The 26,553-nt window shown below is 38.5% G+C and overlaps 2 protein-coding genes across 2 annotated transcripts; one reads left to right on the top strand and one right to left on the bottom strand.

Annotated features, from left to right (window-relative positions):
- The first annotated feature begins 8,045 nt into the window (after positions 1-8,045).
- Positions 8,046-18,626, top strand: mex3a (mex-3 RNA binding family member A). The gene is made up of 2 exons (XM_056762864.1): positions 8,046-8,602; positions 11,403-18,626. The coding sequence occupies exons 1-2, from the start codon at positions 8,191-8,193 to the stop codon at positions 12,500-12,502; spliced, it is 1,512 nt and encodes a 503-aa protein (XP_056618842.1). The 5' UTR covers positions 8,046-8,190; the 3' UTR covers positions 12,503-18,626.
- Positions 18,627-19,965: 1,339 nt separating this feature from the next.
- On the bottom strand, positions 19,966-26,343 carry rab11al (RAB11a, member RAS oncogene family, like). Its single transcript, XM_056763042.1, has 5 exons — positions 25,958-26,343; positions 23,944-24,139; positions 23,395-23,588; positions 22,991-23,071; positions 19,966-21,366 (listed from the first exon to the last, which is right to left on the bottom strand). The coding sequence occupies exons 1-5, from the start codon at positions 25,995-25,997 to the stop codon at positions 21,230-21,232; spliced, it is 648 nt and encodes a 215-aa protein (XP_056619020.1). The 5' UTR covers positions 25,998-26,343; the 3' UTR covers positions 19,966-21,229.
- Between the last annotated feature and the right edge of the window lie 210 nt (positions 26,344-26,553).

Genomic DNA, 26,553 nt, shown 5'->3' with positions numbered 1-26,553 from the left:
TGCCTGTTCTATTGGGTTTTGCTAAGACATTTGCCCCTTTGTCTTATTTGATCGGTTGGACTGTCTTTTTAATGTACTAAAATCAGTTTTACCATCCCTCTGTCTGTTGATTCAGCATTTCCTCTAGTCTAAATAAACTTCCGTAAATGGATTCTACTCAAACAATCCAATTCCAAGTATTCTAGAGTATTTTTCTGTGTACTTTTGTCAGATGACACACTTGACAAGTTTGATAAAGGAGTTCAAATGTAAAGTTGCGTTGAATGTCAGATGACTGCTTTTCAATGCCATATAAGTGGAAGTGCGAGTTCACAGGAATGCTAGATAAATGCCCTGTAAAGTGTTGCATTATACTCATGAAAAATGTAAATGCATGAAACAAATAAAAGATAAAAGCCGCTCTTCTACATTCATTAAATTGAATGGTGACCACGGCACTGCCTGGTCCCCTGTGTTGAAAAAGTTAGAAAATATGTAAACTGATTCTATTTCTCATTCTGGCGACATTGCATGGCTCAGTTTTTGGTAAAGCTGGACGTCAAGTTTCATATTAGACTCACCCACTTTATTTTTGTTGTTGTTGCAATTCTGTAAATTGTAGTTTTAGACAACATGGGGATTTTGATTAATATCCATTGAGCAGAACATCTCTGTGCTTAACACTTTTCCTACTATGGTGGTCAATGGGCGGCTAAATCTGTCTGGTTACACGCATTCTTCCAAATATTTTTCTCTGTGTTCATTAGAACAAAGAAACATTATACAGATTTGGAACAACTCGAAAGTGGGTAAATGATATCACAATTTATTTTTTTGGAAGTAGGCCTATTCCTTTAAAGCTGTTCATGCTTTCTGTTTCACTATGGAAAACTCTACTCGTGACTGAAAGTGGGTGGTGATAATTTTACATCATTGAACGTAAAAGTTGGACCATGTCACTCTTTAAACGGGCTTGAAACTGGACGATGTTACAGGTAAGGACAGCAAATTTACATACGTATAATTTGCTTAATGTGGAACATGGTTTTTGCCTGTAGGACCCACTGTGTAACATTATAATACAAAGAATTTACTTACCAAATAATTTTGTGCTCTTGTGGCATATTTGTATTTATTCATACCAGAACTTGTTGAATTACTCATTTTAGGCACATTTTTTGTTTATTTCATCATGCATGGTTTAGGTCTCTCTCCATTAAACATTCTGAGACTACTTATATTTGTGATTACAACCTTTAAATATTAACATTATACTGTATTTACACATTTGGCAGACGCTTTTATCCAAACTCCAGACACTGCATTGTACTATACATTTGTTTCTGAGTTTGCGCAATACCTGGGATCGAACCCATGACCTCGGTGTTGCTAGCGCCATGCTCTAACTATCTTGTAGATACTAGCTGTTGTTGCTGATAGAACAATTAAAACCATTATAGTAAGTTGTGGCTAACCATTGTAGAAAAAGAAAGTAGCCAAGTTACACATCATAGTATGACAAGAGTTATGTCTTTAAGAGGTATCGCATGTTAAAGGAATGATCAGCACATAAACAGACAACATATTTAACATTTTACTGTCAAACATACCAGGACCTAGAAACTTTCCAGCAAATAATTCAGTTTCGTTTAGACTTGAAGGTGTTTTGATAACTTGGTGTATACACAATAAACAAACAAAAAAAATCATATTTGTAATTTAAACCTATTAATTGTTTAAATAACGAATCCATTTTATCTTGATTTGTTATGTCTCCAGATGGCTCAGACGTTCGGTAAAGGAAACCATGGTTGGGTCTATAAAGTGACCTATGGAAACACCCGTGCAGCACTTAAGAAAGTGCCCAGCTCTTGTGTACTGAACGGAATGTGTACTGGTGAGTATTTGAAATAACTTGTGTGAGCAAGTAATGTAAACTTTAAAAAAGTTTGAAGTTAAGTTAACCTACAGCCTTTACAACACGTATAATCTATTGTAGGTCAATGAATCATCACAATGTGGTGAAGCTGCTTGGGGAGCCCTGACTTGACTCTTAGGGGATGTGGAACATTCCTCTGGAATTAATCTCATGAAAAACTATGGAAAACCTTATGTTCGGCTCACAAACATATAAAGAGGTACCCTAAAACATCTTAAAAATTTCAAAAATGCTCCAACATTAGTCCCTCATCCTGACCTGAGAAAAAACATGATTCATAGATTATTTTTTATTTTTTTATTTGATGCGGATCCACATCAAATACACAAAATTGGCTTGGAAATATGTATACATACTATCATATATTATTCAGGTTATATTTCACCTGTTATTTTTTTATCTTTATCAACAATACATTTATTTCCGTATCAACCCTAATAAAAGCATACAACGTGTATAGATTTTAATCATGCAAAATAATGTTAGCATCCTTTCGTGTTTATGCTTTCTATTCTATTATCTAACAAGGTCTGTTATTGTCACCATTATCAATGGCATGTGCAGTGGGCTCGCTAACATGCACAGCAAGAACATTGTCCACCAGGATCTCAAACCAGACAACATCATGGTGAGATGTTTCATTCTAACAATTAATGTTCCTGTTTCTCAATTAGTAAAGCATTGCGTTTGTAGGACAAAAGGTCATATGTGATGGATATGTATAATTTTTAATGCACTGTTAGTTGCAAATCTTATGAAGTTGCTTTGGACTCCCTGATTAACACAAATTATTTAGCTGTCAAATAACTATAATGTAAGTTCTAAAGGAGAAGACCCTAAACTTCACTCATAAATTTACATTATGATTTTAGATGATTTTACACTTAATCAATGTGGAAAGGCATTAATAAACCTCTTTTTGAAATTTGAAATGGTTTCCTTATTCGGACTGGTTAAGTTCATTTTAACAGACAGAAAGTATTTATTTACACTTTTATGGGTATATAGTATGTAGTTCAATAAACAAAGTTTATGACACCATTCAAACATTCGTCCAATGGTGGAACACAACAGTTATCGTGGGGTCATAATTGATTTAGGACTGGCCAGATTCCAAAAGTACGGCCTTTGCTTTGGCATGGAAGGAGGCAATCTGTATTACGCAGCTCCTGAGATTCTCCAAGGAAAAAACAGAGATCAGTATTCTGATGTTTGGGCCATGGGCAAAATCATAGCCGAGCTTCTCAATGTGCCCAGAATGAGACTTCCACCAACTTTAACCTCAGCCTGTGTCTTTTCAGCAGGTAATTTTAATCCATAATTATCCAGTGTCCAGAATGATGAGCCCATTATGTTTTATGGAGGCCTAAAATGAACCAGGTCTTACCATCTCTTGTAGATGCAGGGCAGAGGTGGATTTGGCACAATGGTTTCCATGTACATGTGAGATTACCACCTTTACTTTAAAACATCGCCTGTTTATGAAGGTCTGAGAAATGTCCGGCTTGTGACTTTTGTTTATCAGACCTTGTCATAGAAATGTGAACTTTATAGTTGCTGTTTTGCAGTAGCGAAAAGAGTATAATAATTCTGATCGAAATTAATTATAATCAGCATTAAAGGGGCTCAGTTTCCCAATATCACATTAGTATTCCCTAGTGGTTGTGTGTGTTTGTAAGTATTCTGAAATGCTGAAATAAAATGTTTGTACTATAGTTTTTCAAAACGTACTGAAATAAACATTAACTGATCTGGAAGTGTTGTTTATTGTTAGTTGCTAACAAATGTAGTTAGGAAACAGAAGCCTGTTGTGTTATTTGCTCCACCAGCCAATAAATAAATAAATAATAAATGATTAAATAAATAAATAAAACCAGAGGGAGGTTTAGTCACATCCCCTATAGTTTTAAAATGTTTTTGCAAATCATGATACTCGTCCAAAACTGTTAATTTGTAAATCTCAAAACAACTATGCAGTGAATTTTTCAACCACCAGATGGTGCTGTAGGAAAAAATGATTTTAATTTCAATAAAAAATATCCAGTCGGAAATTTGGGCTACCTGCGGTAATGGTTAAGTTCATTCTAGGGAAACGTGTTTGTATTTATCAGCATATCAACACGTGTAGATATGTCATTATTACTTTTTTGCTACATGAAATTGATCACAAATAACAACAAAATTAAAATTGCCAACTGCTGCACCATGTCACAGAAACAGCACGTGGTGGCTCTTGTGTAACAATGCCCTTGGTTTCTAGTATACTAATAAACGACTATTTATACACTACATTTACCTATTTAAATTATGTGCATTTGTTAGCAAACCATTCTAGGATACACCATGAAGTAGGTTGAGAGGATGCAGAACGTATAGGCAATGGGTAGCTGCTTTAAAAATCTACAATATATCCTAAACCGTTTGGTTAAATATCTTGGACTGTATAGAATATCTATTTATTTCTCTCTACGAGAATTATTCGATCGTTTTTATAATCATTTTCTAGAATGTGGAAAATAACATAAAACGAGTGGGTGTGTCCAAACCGTTGAAAGTAAACCGCATGTTGTGCCCTCTAGGGGACAAAAATAAACACTTAGAAACTCTGCAATGACATAACTGCAATAAGTACAACACAGTTAGGTTAGTAATCAGTAGGCTAATGGTTTTTTGGGAGGGGGTTTAAAGTATGTTATCAAAGCAATGTATAGATACAGTATGTTCAGAGGTTTTATGTGCTGTTATTCAAAAAAAAAAAACTTTGTTCTGGTAACATGAAAATGTATTGTACATAAATTTAGTTTGCAAGGAAGCTTTTTTAAGAATGGATCATTATGAACTGATGAAAGAGAAGGGTTTGTGCTCTTGGCGATGGTCCATCTGTACAGTGAAATCACCTGAGGGTGTGGGCATCATGTGGCATAGCGAGAATGTGAATCATCACAGGGGTGTGTCATCGGTGAAGCACCTCTGGTGATTGGCTCACAGAGAGATACATTACCTCATAGCAGAGGAAAAAGAGATGAGGTCATACTCACCTGACTCATATTCCCAGTTTACAGAAGCATTTACACTCAATGTGCACCCCCAAGTGTTTATATGAGCATGTGTGAGTGAGGAAGAGCCATTAGAGTCATAGCGCCCAGAAGATATTAACACTCTACTCACCATGATGATATTTATATCTTAATGTTATTATTTTATGTATGTAAATAATATCTATTTAAATATTTATCTATTCAAAATGTATTGTTATTTTTTATATTATTTATTTAAAAATCTACATATTAAAAGTCTAATTGTCTAAATGTGTGTTCACAACCCTCTTACATTATATTGTCTTTTGTACTTATTTAAATTCATTTTTATAATAGCTCCAGTGCACACAATAAAATCACACTGGAAAAAATTTAAGTAAAAGTAAAATATGTTTTGACATAGAAATTCAATGTTCTTTATAGGATTGATATTTTCACAAATTAACTTTTTTTAATTTTGTTGTGATTCATAATTGTCTTACGGACAAAACATTGTTTAAAAGATTACAATATGTATATTTAAAAAAAACGTATCTATATATTTTCTTTGCACGTATTCCAGTTTGTTATTAATTAAATTAGGTTTTGGTATTAAAGTCGACAGATTCATCTTATTGTGTGATGTGATATGACACCACATCCCCGTGTGTCTTATGTGCTGACAAAGACGCTCTGCTGGATGATGTCATATTAGGTCATTATTTGAATGTGGGTAGTGACTCCATTACAATGATATAATATATAAGCACTGTGATGACAGAGACAACCCTCAGCACAAATCCTCAAACATGCTTCCAGTGATCAAATGCGTGTCCCACTAAAACAGACGAATGAAATGAATGAGTAACAGTAAATGAGGGACTTTACAAACAAAAGCCCACAGACAGGCTGGAGCGGCAGGGAAACATGATCCGTTATCCATAGTTGATATTGATTTGGGCCTTGAGCTCCCAGTAGACACCATTAATGGAGGCAGATGACCTTTTGGACATACTGACTGTGACTAAGATGCTGGCAGCGATCCACAGTGTGTGAGAAACACCCTTCCTGTACATCTCATATCAATGTATCCTTGTGATGCTGCGCTTTTATGTGGACAACCTGTTTGACTGATTCCTACATAGTACACAGAAACAGACCCGCGCAATACTTTCCCATGCAAAGACTTGTAATCACTGCTAAGCTCATTTAGAAAGTATCTTTCCTAAAGAATTAGTTATAGCTTGAAAGCAAATATTGCATACTGATCGACTGGTTTAAAATGTAAATGTGAGATCGCATTTCAAACTCCACGCAAATGTACTTGAAGATAAAGAAAAAAGTTTAAAAAAGACAAGTTGGGATAGATAAACATTTGAAATTCTGCTTTATTTCTTTTTTTAATTCTGCGTTAGGTCAGCTATGAAAGGTGCAGGTTTGTCACCTAGTTTTGTACAGGTCAAGTTTTCGTGCATCCATGGGATCACACTAGAGGTCCTGCACATTCTCAGATGACGGTAGGATGCTGGTGAAATTGGAATTTGTGCCGTCTCAAGCACACTCTGTCATTAAAGCAAAGAGGAACAAATGAAATGTTAATGATCGTCACACAAATTGTAAATTGATGACTTACCATTTTGTATAAGAAAATATAAAGAATTATAATTGTCTTTGCAGAAATCTGTTACGCTATTTTTAAAGTGCAAAATTGTATAGGACAGATCAGGACTACAAAGCTAATACGGTAGGCTATAGATTTAAAAAAATCAAGTTACGAAAATGCTTATTTATATAGCAGTGGTTTGTATGTTGTTTTTAACACCATGTTAAATCTGAATCCTTTGTACATATTTTTGTAAAAGGTGTAAAAAATGCGTCTGCTAAATGACTAAATGTGAACAAGTAAATCCAATAAAACCAGTGTGACAGGCCTACATATTCCAGGCTTGAGTTACAATGAAAAGGTAAAGAGTTTAACAGAGATAGAACCGTGTTCTCAGATCAAGGGTATTTTGCCAAAAAGGTGAGCTAAGGCAAGCTATCACACGTTTTAGGTTATTCTATTAATTAATACACGCCCTTAGTACACATGCTCCTGGGGCATGTTGTCACAACAGGCAAGCACGTTTTCACGTGTCTTCTTTCCTGGGAAATAGAGGAAATGTTTATTAGCATTTTGTACACTTACATTCATGCCACTTTAAAAATAGTTATCCTTAAAAATCATTTAAACTGAAATTATTCACTGGATTAAAAGTGTGACAGTTTGGCTTTGTCTCCCCCGTACTTGATAAAAATTACATCTCTAAAAAATCAACATGTATTGCGTTTTTGTTTTCATCTGTTGTTGTTTCTCCAGATTTCATCCTTGCCGCCAGGCGTGGCTTCATCAAGACCCCGTCGCGGCTAACGGAACCGAATGGTCTTTGTTAGAGCTGTGGGAGAAATGTGCTCTCTCTCTCTCTCTACCGTAAGCGCAAAGACTGTGCGGTGCGGATCACGCCGCGTCTGTCTGATAACTCTAACATCTCTTACTCTCACAGCCAGTGTCACAGCACTCCATGCGCAACGGTGGTCCAAACAACAACTCCGTGACCCGCTGCAACCAACGGCAAACGGGGTGGGCGGACCCCCAAATTATGTCAGCTTAACTCTTTCTTGTTTGGGCATCTTTCAGGAACAGATATAAGAATTCCTTTACATAAAAGACTTACGGATACTGTCGTGATGTTTATGTCATGTCGTTAGCGTCTTAACCAAAAAATCACAACAAAACAATTCCGACGCGTTTTCAAAACCGCATGGACGGCGGAGGTTTGCGGGCGCACATGTGGACTCTTTTTGGTTTCATAACACGCCTCTCCTATAACAAAAGAAAAGCACATATCGATGCGTAATCTACATTAATATTTACTGCATAAGGGTGCTCTGGATGAATAAACATTAGGAGTCAGTTGCCACAAAAGTCTTGAATGCAGCGGGATGGATGGATGTTGGGTGACTCGCTCCGTCTCAGCAAGGCGGAGACGCAGTGAACCAGACGGGGCGGGGCGTCGCGTTGCCCGGCCCCTCTCGGCGCAGACTTCCTTGTGTCCCGTTCGCTCTGTTCCAATCTGAATCGGAGAGGGGGCGGGTCGATGGGCGGGCCCAGCGCGAAGGGGGGACTCGTATCGAGGTGGAGGGGGCGGGGTAGCTACTAGGGTGCTGTTCATCCAGTCTCTTGCCAGTGTCTTTGTCTCATACTCTTTGTTAGCCATGCCTAGCTTGCTGGTTCTAGCAGGGATCATGGAGAAAAATGGGGGCTACGGCGGGGATTTAGCCGGCTCCGGCTTCTGCAGCGAAGGTCTCCTGGTGCCACCCGATGAGGAGGAGGACGATTCCCGTGCCCTTAGAGTTGCGCTGGGCCAACTGTCGCTGTTGGGTCTTGGAGAGGGCGAGGACAGTGGCGGGGCTCCTGCCGGTGGTGGAGTTCAAGATCGGAGTAACAACAACCATCTCAATCACGTCGGAGGAGTCGGATCCGAATCCGGGATGTTACAGGGGAAGAGCAAGTTGTGCGCCCTGTACGAGAGCTCGTCCACCGAAATCAAAGGACGGGGCTGCAACATAACTGAGTGCGTCCCCGTGCCAAGCTCCGAACATGTGGCCGAAATAGTGGGGAGGCAAGGTAAGCGCAAATACTTGTTAAAATGTTTCCCAACTCGTTCCCGAGCGCGTGCCGCTCCGGTTAAGTGTTTAGCCGTTTTAAAAGCCATGTGCTATTTTACTGACAAAGAAAAGGGAGTGGTGAGCGTTTTCCTGCGGGTTAGGGTGGACAATGTGCCCATTTTATTCAAACTGTGTCACAATTCAGTTCCGCAACTTAATGCGTTTGGTGCCACGAACGTAAACGTTTAGACTCTGAAGTTATAAAGGGGTTAGAGAACAAAGTCAGCAGCGCGCACCTCATGGTCGCATTATTCCAGATCCACGCCATCAGTGTCATCATGCAGACGCGCACTTTTCGTTTCCTTTGTCGTCTGAGCGCGCGTAATTCTTTCTTTAAAAGAATGAACGTTTAACGGTTGCAGTTCGAACGCACACTGGATACTTTGTAACGCTCGAGCGTCTTTGTTGACAGGAAACATTGAATCATTCCCTCCTTCTGGCGCCTCCGTAGTTTCTCGAGGGCTTCCATGCAGCACCACGTTGTTTTTGTCAGAGCACATCAGACAAAGAGAAGTTGTCGGGTAACTTTAGCTGACCGCTGCTGCTCGGATCTCGACGAAAGCTCGATGAAGTCCAGTCTAATGGAGCTGTGATCGTTAGCTACAGGCTCCAAGTGATGCAATTCTGACTGTGTTGTCAAACAAAAGAATTGAAAGTCCGCGTGCTTGTTGTGGTTGTGCACTCAGAGGAGCGTTAAACATACGAATGGAAAAAGAGAAAAATACTAAGGTGACTCAGCTGAAAAGCTTTTATTATGTTTTGATCGTGGGGTCAGATTTTTTAACACGTTAAAGACGCAGTGATATGTTTTGGGAGTTTTTTGTGACACAACAAAATCAAAAACCAACACTTAGTCACTTTCCTGCTTATACTTTTAGCTACTTAGGCTTTTAAAAATTATTGGATGGCATATGAAAAATTTCCTGGATAGCTGTGGAGACAGACTGGAAAGCACATTTTAGGAGTCACGCCCCGTCTGCCTGTACAAGAGCTCTGCTCTCTCAAGGCAGGGGGTCAGGAAGCCCCCGACTGTCCATTCATTAACAATGTGATGTCTTACCCACGTAGTACACTAATAAATATCCCCAGGCAGCGGAGTCCCTGTGTATGATGACTTTGTTGGGCTGTAAAGTAGTCTGCATGTCCCAGAGGGGAACACTTGAATTCAGATGGTGTGAACATAAGTTCATGGTCTGAAATTTGCTGATTAAAAGGATTTGGAACAGGGTCCTTACCATCTTCTCATCATTACATACTGTTTTGCAAAACTTTAAATTTTCATGGATTTCTTGAATTGTGTAATGAAGTGTTTTTCTATGAACAATAGAGTCATTGATTTAGGGACTCTGAAAATAATAGACACATAATTTATCACTTATATTCTATATCTCAGCATTAGTTGGAATTTCAGCCGGATGGTTTCAGCGCTTCGTTCACCTGCTGCGGCTGCCATGCCTGTTTGGAGATGTTCTCCTGCAGCGAGAGGGGCCGATTCAGCTGCGTTTCCTGCTGTCAGTGTTAGACAGTCCATCCAGGTTATTTTTTTGCTTCTGCTGTACACAATGAGGCATGAAACCGGTGTGCAGAGATCTATCCGGTGAACAGGCCTCTAGGCAGACAAAGCCTCCCCACTCTTGATAAGACACCACCGAGGTGCTAATAAAGAACCTCGAGCTGTATATGATACGTCTGATAGATTCTGTGTAGTACAGCATCTTGCACTGTCATGAATTCATATCTCAACAACAACTTTGAAAAGGACTAGCCGTGAGATGATTCAACTCTCACATCACGTGGACGTATTTATTTCATTTGTGTCCTCACATCAGTTCTTGAAATGTACGGACGTAATGGCAGAGAACAGCGGTGATAATTCTATTATCGGAAAAACCTTTTGTCAGTGCTGCTGAAAATTGTCTGTAGAGTGTTTTTTGCTGTCAGTAATCCACAGAACATCGCATGTTGTTTTCCTGCAGAGTAGGCGGGATTGTCTCGTTTCAGATTTTTCAAGCTAATAGGAGATATCAAAACTGACTATTTATGTGTTCGTCTAAATGGAATTTATTATGCTAAATACTTAAGATGGGTAAGAGCCTACCGAACTGTTTTTATACCATGAATAAAACAACATATTACAGTATTCAGACAGAATAATGTCTCATTAAAAGCAATTGATCAGTACAGTTAACAGAGAGAGAGAGAGAACAGGAATATCCACAAGTCACTGGACTGTATTCATGAAACATGAACTGAACACATTTCTTTGCGAATCGTTCATTAAACCACTTTTAGCTAAAGCGTCACGTTATGAATTAAACGACAATTTGGTTCAAATGGTTTAATGAATGATTTACACTAATTTTAATGAGGCTCATTGTATAATAAAGTAAAATAAATGTTAAGATAATAATTTTGGTTTCAATGTGGTGTATTTGGTGTACTATAAAAAAAACATGGGCAGATATTCAGAATTTTCGGCATCAGTTTTGTGCTATGCATTTAAAGACATGGTTAAATGTGTTAATCTCGTTTGGTATTCATCAAATGTCATTAAAATGCGTTTAATATTATAAAACGTTTAAATGAATACACAGATGTTTAGAGCTTTGTGAATGCTTTGATTCTGTGCAAATCTGCTGACTGTTTGTGTGGGTATTTGCATAAGTGACCTTATGACCCCCAAAACAAACAAAAAATGTGTTTACAAACAGTGCACCTGATACCAACCATAATCACGATGCTCCTTCTCCACTCAACAGGCTGCAAAATCAAAGCTTTGCGTGCAAAGACAAACACCTACATCAAGACCCCGGTCAGAGGCGAGGAGCCTGTCTTCCTCATCACCGGCCGCAAAGAAGACGTGGCCCTGGCCAGACGAGAGATCATCTCAGCCGCTGAGCACTTCTCCATGCTGCGAGCCTCCAGGAACAAGCTGGGCGTCTCTTTCAGCGGCTCACCCCCTGCACCGCTACCCGGCCAGACCACCATACAGGTGAGGGTTCCCTACCGCGTCGTGGGTTTGGTGGTGGGACCCAAAGGCTCGACCATAAAACGGATCCAGCAGCAAACGTGCACGTACATCGTCACTCCCAGCCGCGACCGCGACCCCGTCTTTGAGATCACAGGCTCCCCGGGGAACGCCGAGCGGGCTCGGGAGGAAATAGAGGCGCACATCGCCTTCCGCACGGGCGGGCTGCACGACCACAACAATGAGAACGACTGCTTGGGCTCCGACGGTGGCAACGGGGGTCTGGAGAGCCGCCTGCAGCAGGTGTGGGGGCTACAGGGGGCCCCGCGCAAGCCGCTCACCAGCAGCTACCGCCAGAATTTCTCCGACGCTGTGGTCGGAAGTAGCGGAGGAGGGGGGATTTACAGTAAAGGTGACTTTACCAGCCCCAGCAACGGGGACAAGCCATGCTCTTTTTTCGGCTCTGAGAACACTCAGAGCTGGGGGGACCCCGACTATCCCAAACAGGTGGCGTACTACACTCAGCAGCGCTCCAAAAGCTTCGGAGGCCTGCCTCTCCCTCTGACCAGACTGTCACCGGGCCTACCCGACCCGTGCGGCACCGGCAACTCTAACGTCGTCGGGTCTCCCCACGCCCAGGCGCGCCGCGCCCACAGCGAGCCGGCTAATGCCACCACCACCTTCACCGGGCGTCTCCCCGTGCCAGATTCGCCACCCGCCATGATCCGGGAATGCATGACCTGCTTCGAGAGCAAAGTGACGGCCGCTCTCGTTCCGTGCGGCCACAACCTCTTCTGCATGGAGTGCGCCATCCGAATTTGTGAGCTGAACCATCCGGAATGCCCCGTCTGCCACACCCTGGTTACACAGGCTATCCGAATATTCTCTTAAGAGTTCTTTGTTTTGATTTGGTGCGTGTATTTTGTTTTACTCTATAGATTCAGTTGACCTTTAACCTTTCTTTATTTTGTCAGTATTCACTCTGTTGTTGTTTTTTTATTATTTTTCAGAAAACATAAAACCTAAACAAGCAGATATTTTAGATGACACTGCTTGCTTTACTAAAAAAAGAAGAAAGTATTTTCAGATTTTTCTTTTGTATGTAAACACATATACATATATATATTTTATAAAAGTTTTTTTTAAACTGAAAGAACGTAGTTCTTAGCATGTTTAATTGTTTTTTTGTTTTGTTCTTTTATTTAATTTTTTACTGGTGCTGTTTTGTCCACGTGCAGTGTGGAGAGTAACAGGAGAAATAATGTGAACATTTGACACTTTTTCCCTTTTCTGGGGAAGTTTCTCGTTACTGTCATTCTTTTTATTACAATGATGATGATGATATCAAGTTTATTTCCTAACATTGGATTATAGTTTTACATCCCAGCGTCTTCTGCAAAAGAGAAAGTATTCTTTAAGGCAAACTAGAATCTTTGCACCTTAAAACTGATTTCAAGTGATTGTCAAAAACAAAAGCATTTGCTAGATGTTATGGATGGTATAGAAATGGCCAACAGGGCTGATATATACGTTTGGACACGCAACCTGATGTCGGTGTGGCTTTAAATTCGGATCAAGTTCTAAATGATAAAATGTGAATTCATACGTAGGGTTGATCTGCTTTTCTAATCAATAATCTGACGGGTAACTGACATGTTAAAACAGGGAGATTCAAATTGTTCTTTTTTAGCCTATTGTGTAATATATCAGAAAAAAAGTCTTACTGGGTACACTTTTGTTTTATCACAAAAATACATGTTTTTTTTTCCGAGTGTTTTGCTGTAAATTGTTTGGTCAGCTCAAATGCCTTGGAATTCATCCAGGAGGTATTTCCCCATTCATTTCAGTAACCTGGTTTTCTCATTGAGCTCTTTTGTAATTGCACTCAGTAAATTCACAAATTCTTTTTTTTCACATTTTTACTACGTTCAAATGTAAGGCGTGAGATGAAGTAAAATAAGGAAGATGTGGGGGGGCTGCAGGGGGGCTCGGTAATCTGATCCTGAATAGACCCGATAGACAAAGAAAAGCAAGACTACAGTACAATGTAAAGCACCCACTCGCTTGTTCTCGTGGCCCTACGTTTGAGTTGCAAAGCAAGAGGCAGGTGCTTCATATCATACTTTTTTTTTAATGGTTCGAGAAACGTGGTGTCGGGGAGGGGGCCGTGCTCTAATTCTACTCGCCCTTCAACTGTTCCATGCGACTACAGTCACCGAGCTCCTCCCAAAGAGTATATTGTTTTGTCGCAGTGGTGGTACAATCCCCGGAGCGCCCCAACATGGCCTGCCCTAGGAGGAGCTGATAATGAACCATACATCAGAGTCCAGGTGCAAAGCAACTGCTGGGGAGAGGAGGGGCCGCGTACAGTGGCGTGAATGCGAACAGCACCGTCTTGCATTGGTCAAGACTGCGAGCAGGGGGCCGCATCCCTCCCAAACGCTCTGTAGGCGCAGCTGGGGCCCCTCCTGACGGTCGCTTTCTCTCTCGCTTTTCCCCTGCCCCTCGGAGCAATGGCTATTCCCATTGGGAAAAGGGGCCTCTTTTGTCCTGCCACAGGGGGAAATATTCAAGAGCAGGTTTTATTTCAAAGAGAGAGAGAGAGGGGCAGGCGTAATTACGTCCGTTTGTTTTGATTCACCCCGTAGCATTTTCTTCAACTTTTCGTTTAAATCTTTCGATTCTCGGTCCCGAAATTTAATCTGCACAAGGCTGTGGAAGTTTCCATGGAGTCTTCCTTGGTAAGCGGGACATCCTGCCGTGACCCCCTCGAGACAGGCTTGCCAGTACATGGTCGCAAGCAGCCAATCGGAGGACAACCTTGAACTCCGCAGTGAAATCAGACAATTGTAATTGACAAGCAAGCGGAGGGGAAACGCCCAATTTGGTGGCCGTTCATGCTGAATCAAATTACACACCCACTGCCTGTCTCATCGCAGGCTGGGGGATTTTGGAATAGGGGATTAGAGCGTTTGGAGGTTGGGAAAGGGTTTTTTGGTTGCTAGAAGGCCACTATAAAAGAATGGAGCCCTTAAAACCTAGCACGTTTGGGTCGGTTTTCTCTAGCGAGTACGTGTGCGCCACATGTGTGCGGCATTAGAAGACATGCTAGGGTAAGCTTGTGATTGTAATTATCAAACTGTGTAACAATTTACCTTTGAGCCATTAGAATCTTAAATATTCCTTTTGAAGAAGTTTTAATGCTGAGTTGACTGTTATAGCAGGTGGTTTACTTGGTTGTTTTTTGCCTCGTGTGAATCAATGTATTATGGCTGTATTACAACTGACAGTGTTTTTTTTTTGTCTGACGAACAACTACTTTAAATAAGCGTCCGTGTTTTAAGGTACTTTCTTTAAACTTACCTATATTAAGTCCCTTTAAGTAACCTTTACATTTAAGAAGAGGCTTAAAGTCTTGGTAAAGCACCTTATTTTTTAGAAAGCAAACAGCATACGCAATCAAAAGGCATGTAGGGTTCCAGACTGCAAACTCGGTATTCCCATGACAACTAATGTTATCTTTATTATTGCACTTATGTTCCATTTTGGATTGTTTGATTCTATTTGCACTGGTAGCATATGTCGGACACGTCGCTCAGTGATTTTTATATGGCGCTGTTTCACTCAAGAATGTGCTGTTTTAGGGAAAGGAATTAAAAATAATAGGTCAGTAATACGTTACATAAACCAATAGATTTATGAATAGATTTTTTTGTTGTTACCATCACCTTTTACAAACCCCCAGAAGCACCGATCAGAGCCGACATTTATTGTTCACGAAAGGAATGTATCTTTGTGCAAAGCCAAAACCGTTTTGGAATTAGAATGGAATATGCAAACTTAAATGGCTCTTGTTTTAGAAGTCCGAAACACATTTGTCTGTCTATAAACCACGTTCTAGGACGTTTTGAGGTCAGTAGGTCATTGTACGCAGGGAAGAGCAATAACTTAAGTCAACAAGATATCATATAGAGTCAGCTCGAAGATAATTGCCATGTTTATTTGATCCAAAAATGCACTGTCACAAAAATGCTTTGCAGTGGTTGACAACCCTAAGAATTTTTAAAGCCATGAACATTTCATTTACTCAATACAATCCCTTACAAGACGTTTTCGCAAGGAAAACAATAGCAGCTCACGGTCTGAAATGCATCACTTCATAGTTTGGTTTCTTTACCAAACATCACAATTTCTAATAGATGTAGGAGAATGAAGCCTGGATTCATGAGAAATATGCCGTATGTTTTAACAGGCTTTCAAAGGGATACATTGTTAAGGGATACATAACAGCGAGATCTTTTTGAGTATTATTTATTTGATAGTACAAGACTATATTTATCGACATTTAGGGAGATGTATAATAAAGACTGACTACCATAGGCATATCAATACAAATATTTCACTATATAAGCAATTCTGAAAATATTCTAATAGCCTACTTTTAAGTTTTTAATACTAAGGCGCCATCCCAATAGAAAAAGTGTGATGTTGATGAAGCCCCCGTTTTAAACACGATGAAAATATATGACCAAAAAATAAGGTACACTACAATCAGTGGGGGAGGGAACCTCTGTAGTTTAGTTTGTACAGCATTTGCCTTCATTAGAGCCTATACTAAACGAAAAAAGGGTATTTAAATACAAAAGAAATATCTAAATGCCCTAATGGCAGGATACACTGCAGCCCAGATGAAAATATATATATTTAAAATCCTTATCAGAATGGTTTAATGGAGTTCATTGAAATAAAGTCAGCCAGCAAACTGCATCATCATTTCAGGATGACATGAGCACTGTTGTTATGCCTAATCCAAAATAACATTCTGATAGGGAGGAAATGGGAGTATAGTCAAGATTTAGGAGAGGTGGTCCGGTTTACAATTTAACAGGTTTAAGAATGTGATGTCTAACGTGAAGCTTAATATTAAGAACCACTGTGAATCGTTTCCGTTTGCTATTTTCAGTCATTTCGTGGTGTTGTTAAATAGTTGCAATTCAACTACTTCTTTCTCCTTCTCGTTTTGGTTGTGCATGCTGAGAAATTCTTTTCCAGAGCGTTATTTACATTTGAACAGCTGAGATCTGTGAATGGAAATTTATAAAAGCCACTACAGGATTTTAATGTAACGGTGCAGAACGACACCAGTTTATTTTTCCAGTCCCAACATAAAGTATCTAATGCACAAAAATAACGTTCCACATTTCTATGATGGGTATATTTGCGCTTTTAATTTTACTATGTTTTTGGTTAGATAAACAGTATACTCTTATACAAGTTCTTACATAACAGATATCAAAGCTGCATGCATTTATCTATAACCACTGCAGCATTCATGTCATAATATCACCAGAGAACATATACTGTACGTCATGCACTTAAGCAATTATAATGCCTTTTCTCAATATAGTTCAAAGGGCAAATAATGTATTTGAATGTAAAAAAAGGCCACCCAACCGATGTCTAATTTTGCCTTTTTGTTCATTTCTCAAAAGCAAGCTTTAAGTTGAAATTCCTGGCTAGAGAAATACCACCAGACTTGTTTTGGTTCTTCCTCACAGCATTTATACAAAGCAAAATAAAAGGGAAAAATGTCTTATAGCTCTTTCGTAAGATTCTATTTTGCTAACATGCATTATTATTTCATAGAAAGAGGAAGAGTTCAGTATCTGGATGTTATTTATGAATATCTTTAATGAAGCAAACATATTTATAAGTAACCTCAAGACGTTTTGTTTTTTAAGTAATAAATTAAAAAGTTAATATATTTCTAAAACGCATGGAGTTGAGTTTTTACTAAAATGATTAAAACTATAGAATTTTTATTTATGAAAGGTAGATAATGCTTCATACTTATCCTTGACAGCATAATACAAGCGGGGCGGGGTTTCGAAGGCTTATATTTTAGCGCCGTTTTAAATGCGTGCATTAATGATAGGACAGAAAATATTTTATAGGATTTTGGGGTATTTTACTCACTTCAAGTTTGTGCCTCAATACCGCATTTTTGCATAGCAGAAGCACCCAGTGTTGTGTGCTCAACCTTTAACGCCATATATATCTGAGTGGATAGGTCCCTTTCCTTTTATTTTTTTGCTTTTCTTTGTTCTTAAATGCAATCGTTGTGAAGCAAATGACCGTAACAGGGTGAATAGGAAAATGATTGTGCATTCACACAGTAAAACAAACAAACTCCGTTAAATGTAACATTGTTACAATTTTCAAAAATATGCATGGAACTAAATCTGAAATCACAGATGTTTTTTTATTTCCTCAAATCTGATATTCAGTTATTATATTTGTTTCAACAGATCTCGAGCACATTCAAAGTAATACGGTTATTTGCATGTGACTGGTATCATCTCTTAAAAATTGAGGCTTATGTACGAGCCACACTCGAGGGCTAATGATTCCTTTTCATTATGACCCGGGGTGTCTCGAACATGACAGAGCACTCAACTATTGTTTACAAGGTTATACTTAAAAAAAATACACACACACACAGTCTCAATACTTCATGGTGAACGCGCATCTTTGTTTTGGCTCTGTGGTGGCAATGATAGTCGTGTAGTGGTTTCAATTTCAGTCAGACAGGAACAGTGAAGAGGGGTGAGGATGGTCATTTCGGTGACCTCACTTGGGTTGAGTTACTCCAGTCCGACAGTATGTATTTGGTAGCTTCCAGCACAGTAGAAGTGGTTCATACAGCTCTCATAGTGGTCATAGTGTATTAGTTTGGTCAAGCATCTCCTGATGCTAGTGTTCAATTTATTGTTGATATACGAGAGGTTTGCCATATCATAGACAAGGCTAGCCGATACTCCACGAGTGGTTTCATTTCATGATTCAGTATGGTGTCCGCATGAGGCACACAAATTGCAGGTTTTCTTCTTAGAACATGTTTTTTGTGCGTTTCTTTTTTGATATTTGATCAATGTATCTATGCCATACTAGTTTTGATTTGTTATTTTCGAGAAATTGTATTGTAAATGTTTCTAATAAAACAAACAGAACGATCCGTGCTATCTTGATGTCTGTTTTAGTCAAACACTTGTTTATTTATGCAGCTAACGTTTTAAAAAATAGGGTGTGAAGTCAGGTCATTTGGGACATTTTGACAGTAAGATGACTAATTTTTTTACAAATTGACCTCAATTCACCCATTATATACCCCAACAAAACCTCGAGAAAAACAACCCGAATCAATCACAGGTTAAAATAATGGTTCCCACAGCCTACTGGAAAAGTCATTGAAATGAGTAACATCTTCAAAAGAATTTTCTGTAGTGATTATAAATTATGATTCTAAAATATTTGATCACATATAAGATATTGTTCAAATATGTGCAAAGTATAATTAATGACTTTAGAATCCAGATTTTTTGGTAACAACATTTGGGGACCCTTTAACATCCACAACTTTCTTCTACATAGAAAATCCATCCACCCAAGTTAAAAAGTAATTTCCCCCCAAAACAGACCGTCTCGTGCGCCCGAGTGACCCGGCGAATGATAAACATCCATGTTGTTCATTGCAAATGTATTTGCAGTTTCCTTTGTTCAAGGGTCCCACAGGGAAAAGAACAGGCGCGATGACAGCATCTTCCCAAAGCAGTAATTATCAACGACTCCAGCTAAACGGCTGATATCCAGCTTAACAGATTGACGGCATTAGCATAACGCTTACAGGCAAGGCATATTAGGCAAGCACCTCGTGTATTTGTTTAAAATGAAATGGTAAAATAAAATATGGCTGGAAACATAACCCCAGAGACACGGAGGACATGAATCCTACAGCAAACATTTGTTTGACAATAGACCCACCAAATTTAGACTAGAAAGACAAAAACTAAGACAAAGCTGGGACAGTGAGCGAAGTCTCAGGAGATGATCTTCAAGTTACATGTAGCAGATAACAGGGGTGGGCAGCGAGGAATTCATTTCCAGTAAGAAAACCTCAGCAGGGCCTCGAAAGCCATCAGTTCATCTGCCTTGCAATATAATATGCATTGTGTGTCTACTCAACGATAGACGCTTGTGTAAGACAAATTCATCCCACATTGCATTATCCAAGCTGATTGAAAAACTCAATAAAGCGAAAGTAATCTTGCATCAATGTAAAAAAAAGAGAGAATTTTTTGTATAAAAATGTCTGACAGGTGTTTGGTTCTATAATGTGATTAAGCATGGGAATCATAGGAATTGTAATGATTCTAATACCAGTTTCAGTTCCTTAATTATGTCATTAGCAATTTTAGGTAATTTTAAGAAAGTAAAGATAGTTAAGAAAAGTTTGGTTCCATATACCGCCCTTTTATAAGGGCATCAAAGAATTATACCATTATAACACATTAAAATGGGTTTTTTTATCATTTATTTTTATAACATATTTTCTTTCCAACATAGGAAACATATATACCATGCATTGATTGTAAAATTAGGTTGGCGCTGATTTAAATGATGGGAAACTATGAACTATGTTGGCTTTAATGCATACATATTTTATTCACACGTGACCAAGGCTGTGAAAACCCAGCTAAAGTCTTTTTTGGGATTTAGTGTTTTTTTTACATAAAATCATCCTACATTATGTGAAAAACATTCTGTCAAAATATAACCTTGATATCTTTCATATTCACTGGGTGAGACCATGTCAAAGATTGAAATCGTAGTGAAATAAATGGCTAAAATCAAAGTTGATGCTCATTATCTCAGAATTACTTTTTGAGAAGATAACATTCAACATTCAACAAGAGACAAGAGACAAACATAACCAAACATCATGAAACTGATTAGTTCCTTTTTTTAATTTGAATTAAGAAAACCGATTCCCAACCCTGAATGTACTCTCCTACAACTATACAGCTGTTTTTTTTTTTTCAAAGGACACTTCTCGGATCGAAAGAAACATGACTACAGACAGCCACAGCTGAAATGTGAAATGACTGGAGAAGCCCTTGAGAAATCCCAATCAATAATATCGTACATATAAAGGAGGCAAAACAAAACACCACAGAATATCGAGATTATATTTGCATTCAATAAATACAGAAGAGCTGTTACAGGACTAACCGTGTGCACAGGAATGAAATAAATGTGTTTAGGGTGACCCCAGTTTTTAATTCTCCCGGTTCAGAGATGTGCGATACTATGTCATTTTAGTGGCGATTAACTAAACAAAAATACAACTTTTAACAAATTACCCTTTTTTATGAGAACCTTTCAACAATTTATATTTAAAAGTAGTAATACACATTCTAAAAAAATCTTTGGTGAAGTTGTTTCTGCTCATTTGTAAGCAGACTGAAGTGCAGATAAATAAGAGCAGTCACGTCTGAGCGCCCCAGCTAACTGCCCAATTCTATTTAGTCTGAAACAAAAAGCAAAGCTCAGCAAAAAATTGCTTGATCCATTCAATTTCAACTTCTATAGCTCTTCAAGTTTGAAGCTTATTACTTGCTCGTTCTGGGCATAATCAAGTATGTTTGTTAAATATGCTACCCACGCCACGCAGAGGTCAAACAACAGTCGGTCAGACATGAGCACGGCCCGTCTTTATGCCCAGCCCAACAACAGCCTGCTCAAAAATTTCCCCAAACCCTGTGGTGGCGCTGTGGCGGCTTAGTTATTTTGACAGCAGCCCTGTTTGCCGGAATTCTGCGTCGGCTGTACAGTGATGGGTACCACTTTGGAGTTGGGTGAGAAGTCGGAATCACCACGCCCTGACATCTGCCTCTGGGAGACGATACGATGGATTTCTGTGAGAGAGGTGGGCAGAGATTACAGATGGTTGATGAAAGTTTCAGGTTTATCATTTACAGTGTTCACCTATGAGTTCTATTGACAAATGAACAATTTAACACCGTGAAGCTGAGAGGTATTTCATAGGCCAAATGAAGAGTTAAAAAGAGCGCTACTTCTGGATGACAAACTGGAGTTTGACCTCAAAAAACACTTTCATTCATTCATAGTATTGCCTGTCTATGGCATGGAGTTTGATGCCATCTAGTGGCAATACTACATATCATTTTATGTTCTTCCATTTTCATTCACAACTAATGTCAAAGAATTCTACTTTGATATATTATATTGTAATAGTTTTGGGATGAAACAAACAAAAATATAACCAGGTCACATTTTATTACATAGTATAAAAAACGTCTTTCTTTTGACTAAGAAATTAAAAGAACAATTAAAAAAACATTAATAGTCTTTTAGACACTATTTTCATGACAATTTTGCACCTGTCCACAAATTCTCATTACCATATGTCATTTTTTTTGACATTTCCATTATTCTCAATGGTGATTCTCATTAGATTCCTATTACTGTAAAACAACAATTAAAACCATTAAGGTAATATGAAGATTTTTTTACAATCTCGTGATGGGATTAACTAAAAAAATATAAATATATATATTCATTGGCTTTGATATCTTGTAGCTTTGCCGATAATGATGCTAGTAATTACATGGTCATTGGTTTAAATAAATAAAAAAATAGTTTTAGCATAAAAATGTGACTTTAGATAAAATCCTACCCATACAGCCACGTAGATAACTAAGAGACCATTTCATTTTCAGTTTTTCTGAATTCACTCTTATATGCGTTTCTGTAAATGTATTATTTTTGTTTTATTCTATGAATTACTAACAATATTTCTTTCAGGATGGATTTCGGTGAGAAAAGTTGGCAGAGATTATGGTTGGTTGATGGATTTTTCAGGTAACTGAGTTTTCAATTATGGGTTCTTTTGATAAAATGAACAATTTAACATTGTATATAGCTGAGAGGTATTTCCCGGCTATTTCCTGAGATGTATTTCCAAAATTTCTAACAAAACTATCGTTTCTATTAACAAAAAATTAAAATGGGAGAAAGAGGTCAAAGTAACAGAACAAAAAAAAATCCAGACCTCAAATACTGCAAAGAAAACAAGTTCATATTCACTTTTGAGCAATACAACAGTAATATTTCTAAATGTATTAAGGAAAAGTTTAAAACTATGTTTTTATGTGATATCCTTAATTTTAATCACAGTTTTCATGTATCTTGTCATGCTGTCAGTATTTCACATTGCTGTTGGATGACTTTATATCCCTCCTGTGGTCTGATTTTGTTGAAATTCAACAGACACTGGACTGGAATGGCCACAATACATCTAGAAATGCTGATTAAATGAAAATTTGGAATGGTCTATTCATTTTTTATGAAGCTTATATGTGTTTATGTAAAAAAATGTTTAGGTATATACATTGTTATAATCCGTATTCTGGCTAAATATAACCTAGACGTGTATTAATAGGTTTCATACTCCAAAAGAACATATTGCATGACTTTTCTTTGTGAAATTCACCCATCAAGATGATTTGTGGGACTCACCTGTGAGAATGGTCTGAAAGGCAAGTTCGACATTAGAAGAGTCCAGAGCGGATGTCTCCAAAAAAGAAAGCCCGTGCTTCTCTGTAACGCACACAATCCAACAAAGCGGAGTTACTATCTGACATCTAAGCATGCCAAGATACGTTTTGACGGCCAACATAAATTCATTAATTAAGCAAATTCTTTTAATAGCCATTGTTTAATGCTTGAAAGTTTGCTATGAATGAAGTGGTATAAACAGATAGTCAGGAACAGACATTTAAACTATATTTTGCTTTCCTCAATAGCTTTAATGTATTGGTAGCATTAACATTTTTACACAAGTAACTGTAGTTTAACAAAGCTTTTACTCTAGGTACAAGCGGTTTCAATGTACTGTAACTCTCCCAGCACTATACTCTAACCTGCAAACGCTTTGGATTCATCCAATGGCACGGCCCTCAGATGGCGCAGGTCACTCTTATTCCCCACTAACATGATGACAATATTGCTGTCGGCATGATCCTGCAGCTCCTTCAGCCAGCGCTCTGCATTTTCATAGGTCAGATGCTTGGCGATGTCATACACCAGCAGGGCTCCGACGGCACCTCTGTAATACCTGGAGACACAAACAAACACATGGTGGAAGGTTTACACGGTTTTGTTTTTGTAGGTTTTCAAGGGATCCTACCATCTACTGCCAATGCAGTGGAAAAAAATGCTGGCAACAAGTCATCCAGCAGATGCTTTAATACAAAGGCATTTACAAAAGAGGAACAATACAAGTGTTTTACCACATAAGAGCGAAGTCAAATAATGAAATAGGAAACAAAATTTAGCATTGTTATAATTATGCTTGTCAAAGATGTGAAACTTTCACATCTTTTTACACGTTTCTTGAAGGTTATGATGGTCTTAGCAGAACAAAATACACAATAGGGTTTCTTTGATTAATGTTCCAACAAGACACTTACGCTGATGTAATGGCTCTGTATCTCTCCTGTCCGGCTGTATCCCAGATTTGGGCTTTAATGGTCTTGCCCTCCACATGGATGCTTCGTGTGGCAAACTCCACCCCGATGGTGCTCTTGCTCTCCAGGTTAAACTCATTGCGGGTAAAGCGAGAGAGCAGGTTACTCTTGCCCACACCCGAGTCACCGATCAGCACCACTGCGAAAGAAGACGATACGGTGAGATCAACTGGTTTGACTTAATGGTTTTCTTCATATGCTATTGTGCGTGCTTTTGTCTCATTTTGTGTTCGTGCTGTGTCAGGAAACCGGCCTCTCTTCACCACACAACAGCAATTACAGTCAGATATTTCACACACACAGGGTGTGTTTCAACTAAAGCCGTTTTAACAATGAGTAAACGAGACTAAAGAACAACTCCCTTTTCACCTACACGGGTAGACTTACGACATACTGGTGATGTCTGACTCTCACTGAAGGGTGCAAAAATAGAACGGATGTGCTTTTAAATGTTTTTTTAATGTGTTACATTATCAGAATCATCCAAGAGAATAAACCATCTGAGCTTAAAGAAACTATTTCAATGCTTTTATTGTTTAACCTCGTGTTATTCCAATATAGTTGTTTATAGTGACACATAAAAGACTTTAAGAATAACCTTCACTTTCGAAAACTTTTAATAGAGGTACGTCTCCTTTATTGTGAGGAACCAACTGGACGTCAAAAGGCTTGACATATAGCACAGAAGTCATATGGACTTCTTTTGGTCACTTTTAACCGCTTGCTACATGATAAAAACGGTAGCTTTTGACCCTTAATGTACCGCAGACAAGAAAACAAATACACAGGTTTTGAATGACATGGGGGTGAATAGATAATAATAGTCATCTTGATTATTTCTATCATTTTCCTGTTAAAGAAGTGACCAATGGTCTGTATTGCAAACTCAACAAAATGAAGGAATGTTGAATCCATAAACACATTAAAAGGCTCCACAATCATAACCCGTTAATAATTTAAACAAATTTATTTTAAAACTTGGTAACCGGTCAAGCTTAGTGTTATTGAAAACCACTTATTTATTCAAACAAATCAACACATTTGTGAACAGACAGATCTAATCTAACAGGTGCATTAGGAGACATGTACATAAACCAGGGCTCAACATATGTACATGACTGAAAAGCCACATCTTGGAGTCGGATAATGTGCAAAATACTGAATCGAGTTCTCTTTCATGTCTTCTTATCTACACAAAAAATGCCAATATTATGATATAATAACCATATTGCATTACTCCATTTATTTGTACAATTGCACGTACTTTGATTGCTTGTTCTTATTTGATCACTTATTGAATATTTGTCTAAAATAGTTAGACTATAGTTTAAATTGTATAATAATCTCATTTATTAAGATTACCTGGATTAAAAAATAAAATGACTAGACAATAGTATTTATTCATTTATTTATGTTTGGTGGGGCGAGAAATTTTTTGAAAAGGCCCGTAAAAAACAGGTTCACTCGACTGTTATTGGGCCATGTAAAGCATTTATTTAAGGCCATTTAACCCCTCTGAATGCAAACTCATCCTGAGAAAGTCCAGGTTTTATACAGGTCGTGCCGGTTTAACTGCATTTAAATTTCAGGCACTTATGCAGGAAATCAGTTGAGTGTCATCAAAATCAGCTCCTACCCAAATGATTGATTTACCAAAAGGCATTTCCGATCTACCACTTTTATTTCCGTGTCGTGAAGCTAGAACGACTATTAGGCAATTCAACATCTGACCATGTTTGATAAACATTTAAATGTTGTATATTCGTGTAGGCCTACTCATATTACAATGAATTAAAATGACGTTTGTGCCTTTCATGTCGTGGCAGCCTGTAAAGTATTTTACCAAAGAAATGCATAAAGGAAGAGTACAACAAGAGAGAGATTAAGCACATCAGGAAATAACTGTAACAATGTCTTGATCGTCATGGTGGAGTTCAATTGAAAGACTGCAACTCACCTTTAAAGAGATAGTCGTATTCGTCTTCTCGGCCCGTCATGACTTTAATCTTCTTACAGGTTCAATAATAAATCCGTGCTGTCAAGTGTGAAGTAGTAACAGTGTTCGTATTGTGCGTACAAATTTATCGCGAAGTAAAAAAAACTTTGCCCATGAGAGGAAGCAGCAGCTGATCACGAGCGCTTCATTACGCGCGTGCTTCAGACGTCAAAAACACGTTCAAACAAACGAAAACTTTATAACAAATTCCGCGTTTGTCGAGCAGTGGATATAGCGCAGACCTAACGCAAAATGAGATTATTGATGATCAACTTTCGCACGGTGTTGATAGGATACGTCATCCAGGTTTCACCCCGTTCTCTGCTTATCTTCAGGCAAACAACAAGTCATGTTCCTGGATTGTAAACCCGCCTCCCGTGTGATCGGATTGGCTCACGAACGCTTCAATTACATGGCCGTCGAGGGACGGACCAATGAAACGCGTTACGGCGCGGGACTTCCGTACAGGTGCAACGTCACAGGTGTGTAGCTTTTTATAATGGCTAGGGAAATATAACACGAATAACAATGATTTAAATATATATCTAATATAAACA

Source organism: Triplophysa dalaica, chromosome 12, assembly GCF_015846415.1.
Source record: "Triplophysa dalaica isolate WHDGS20190420 chromosome 12, ASM1584641v1, whole genome shotgun sequence".
Classification (NCBI taxonomy): domain Eukaryota; kingdom Metazoa; phylum Chordata; class Actinopteri; order Cypriniformes; family Nemacheilidae; genus Triplophysa; species Triplophysa dalaica.
This window is presented reverse-complemented; position numbering and strand designations above follow the sequence as displayed.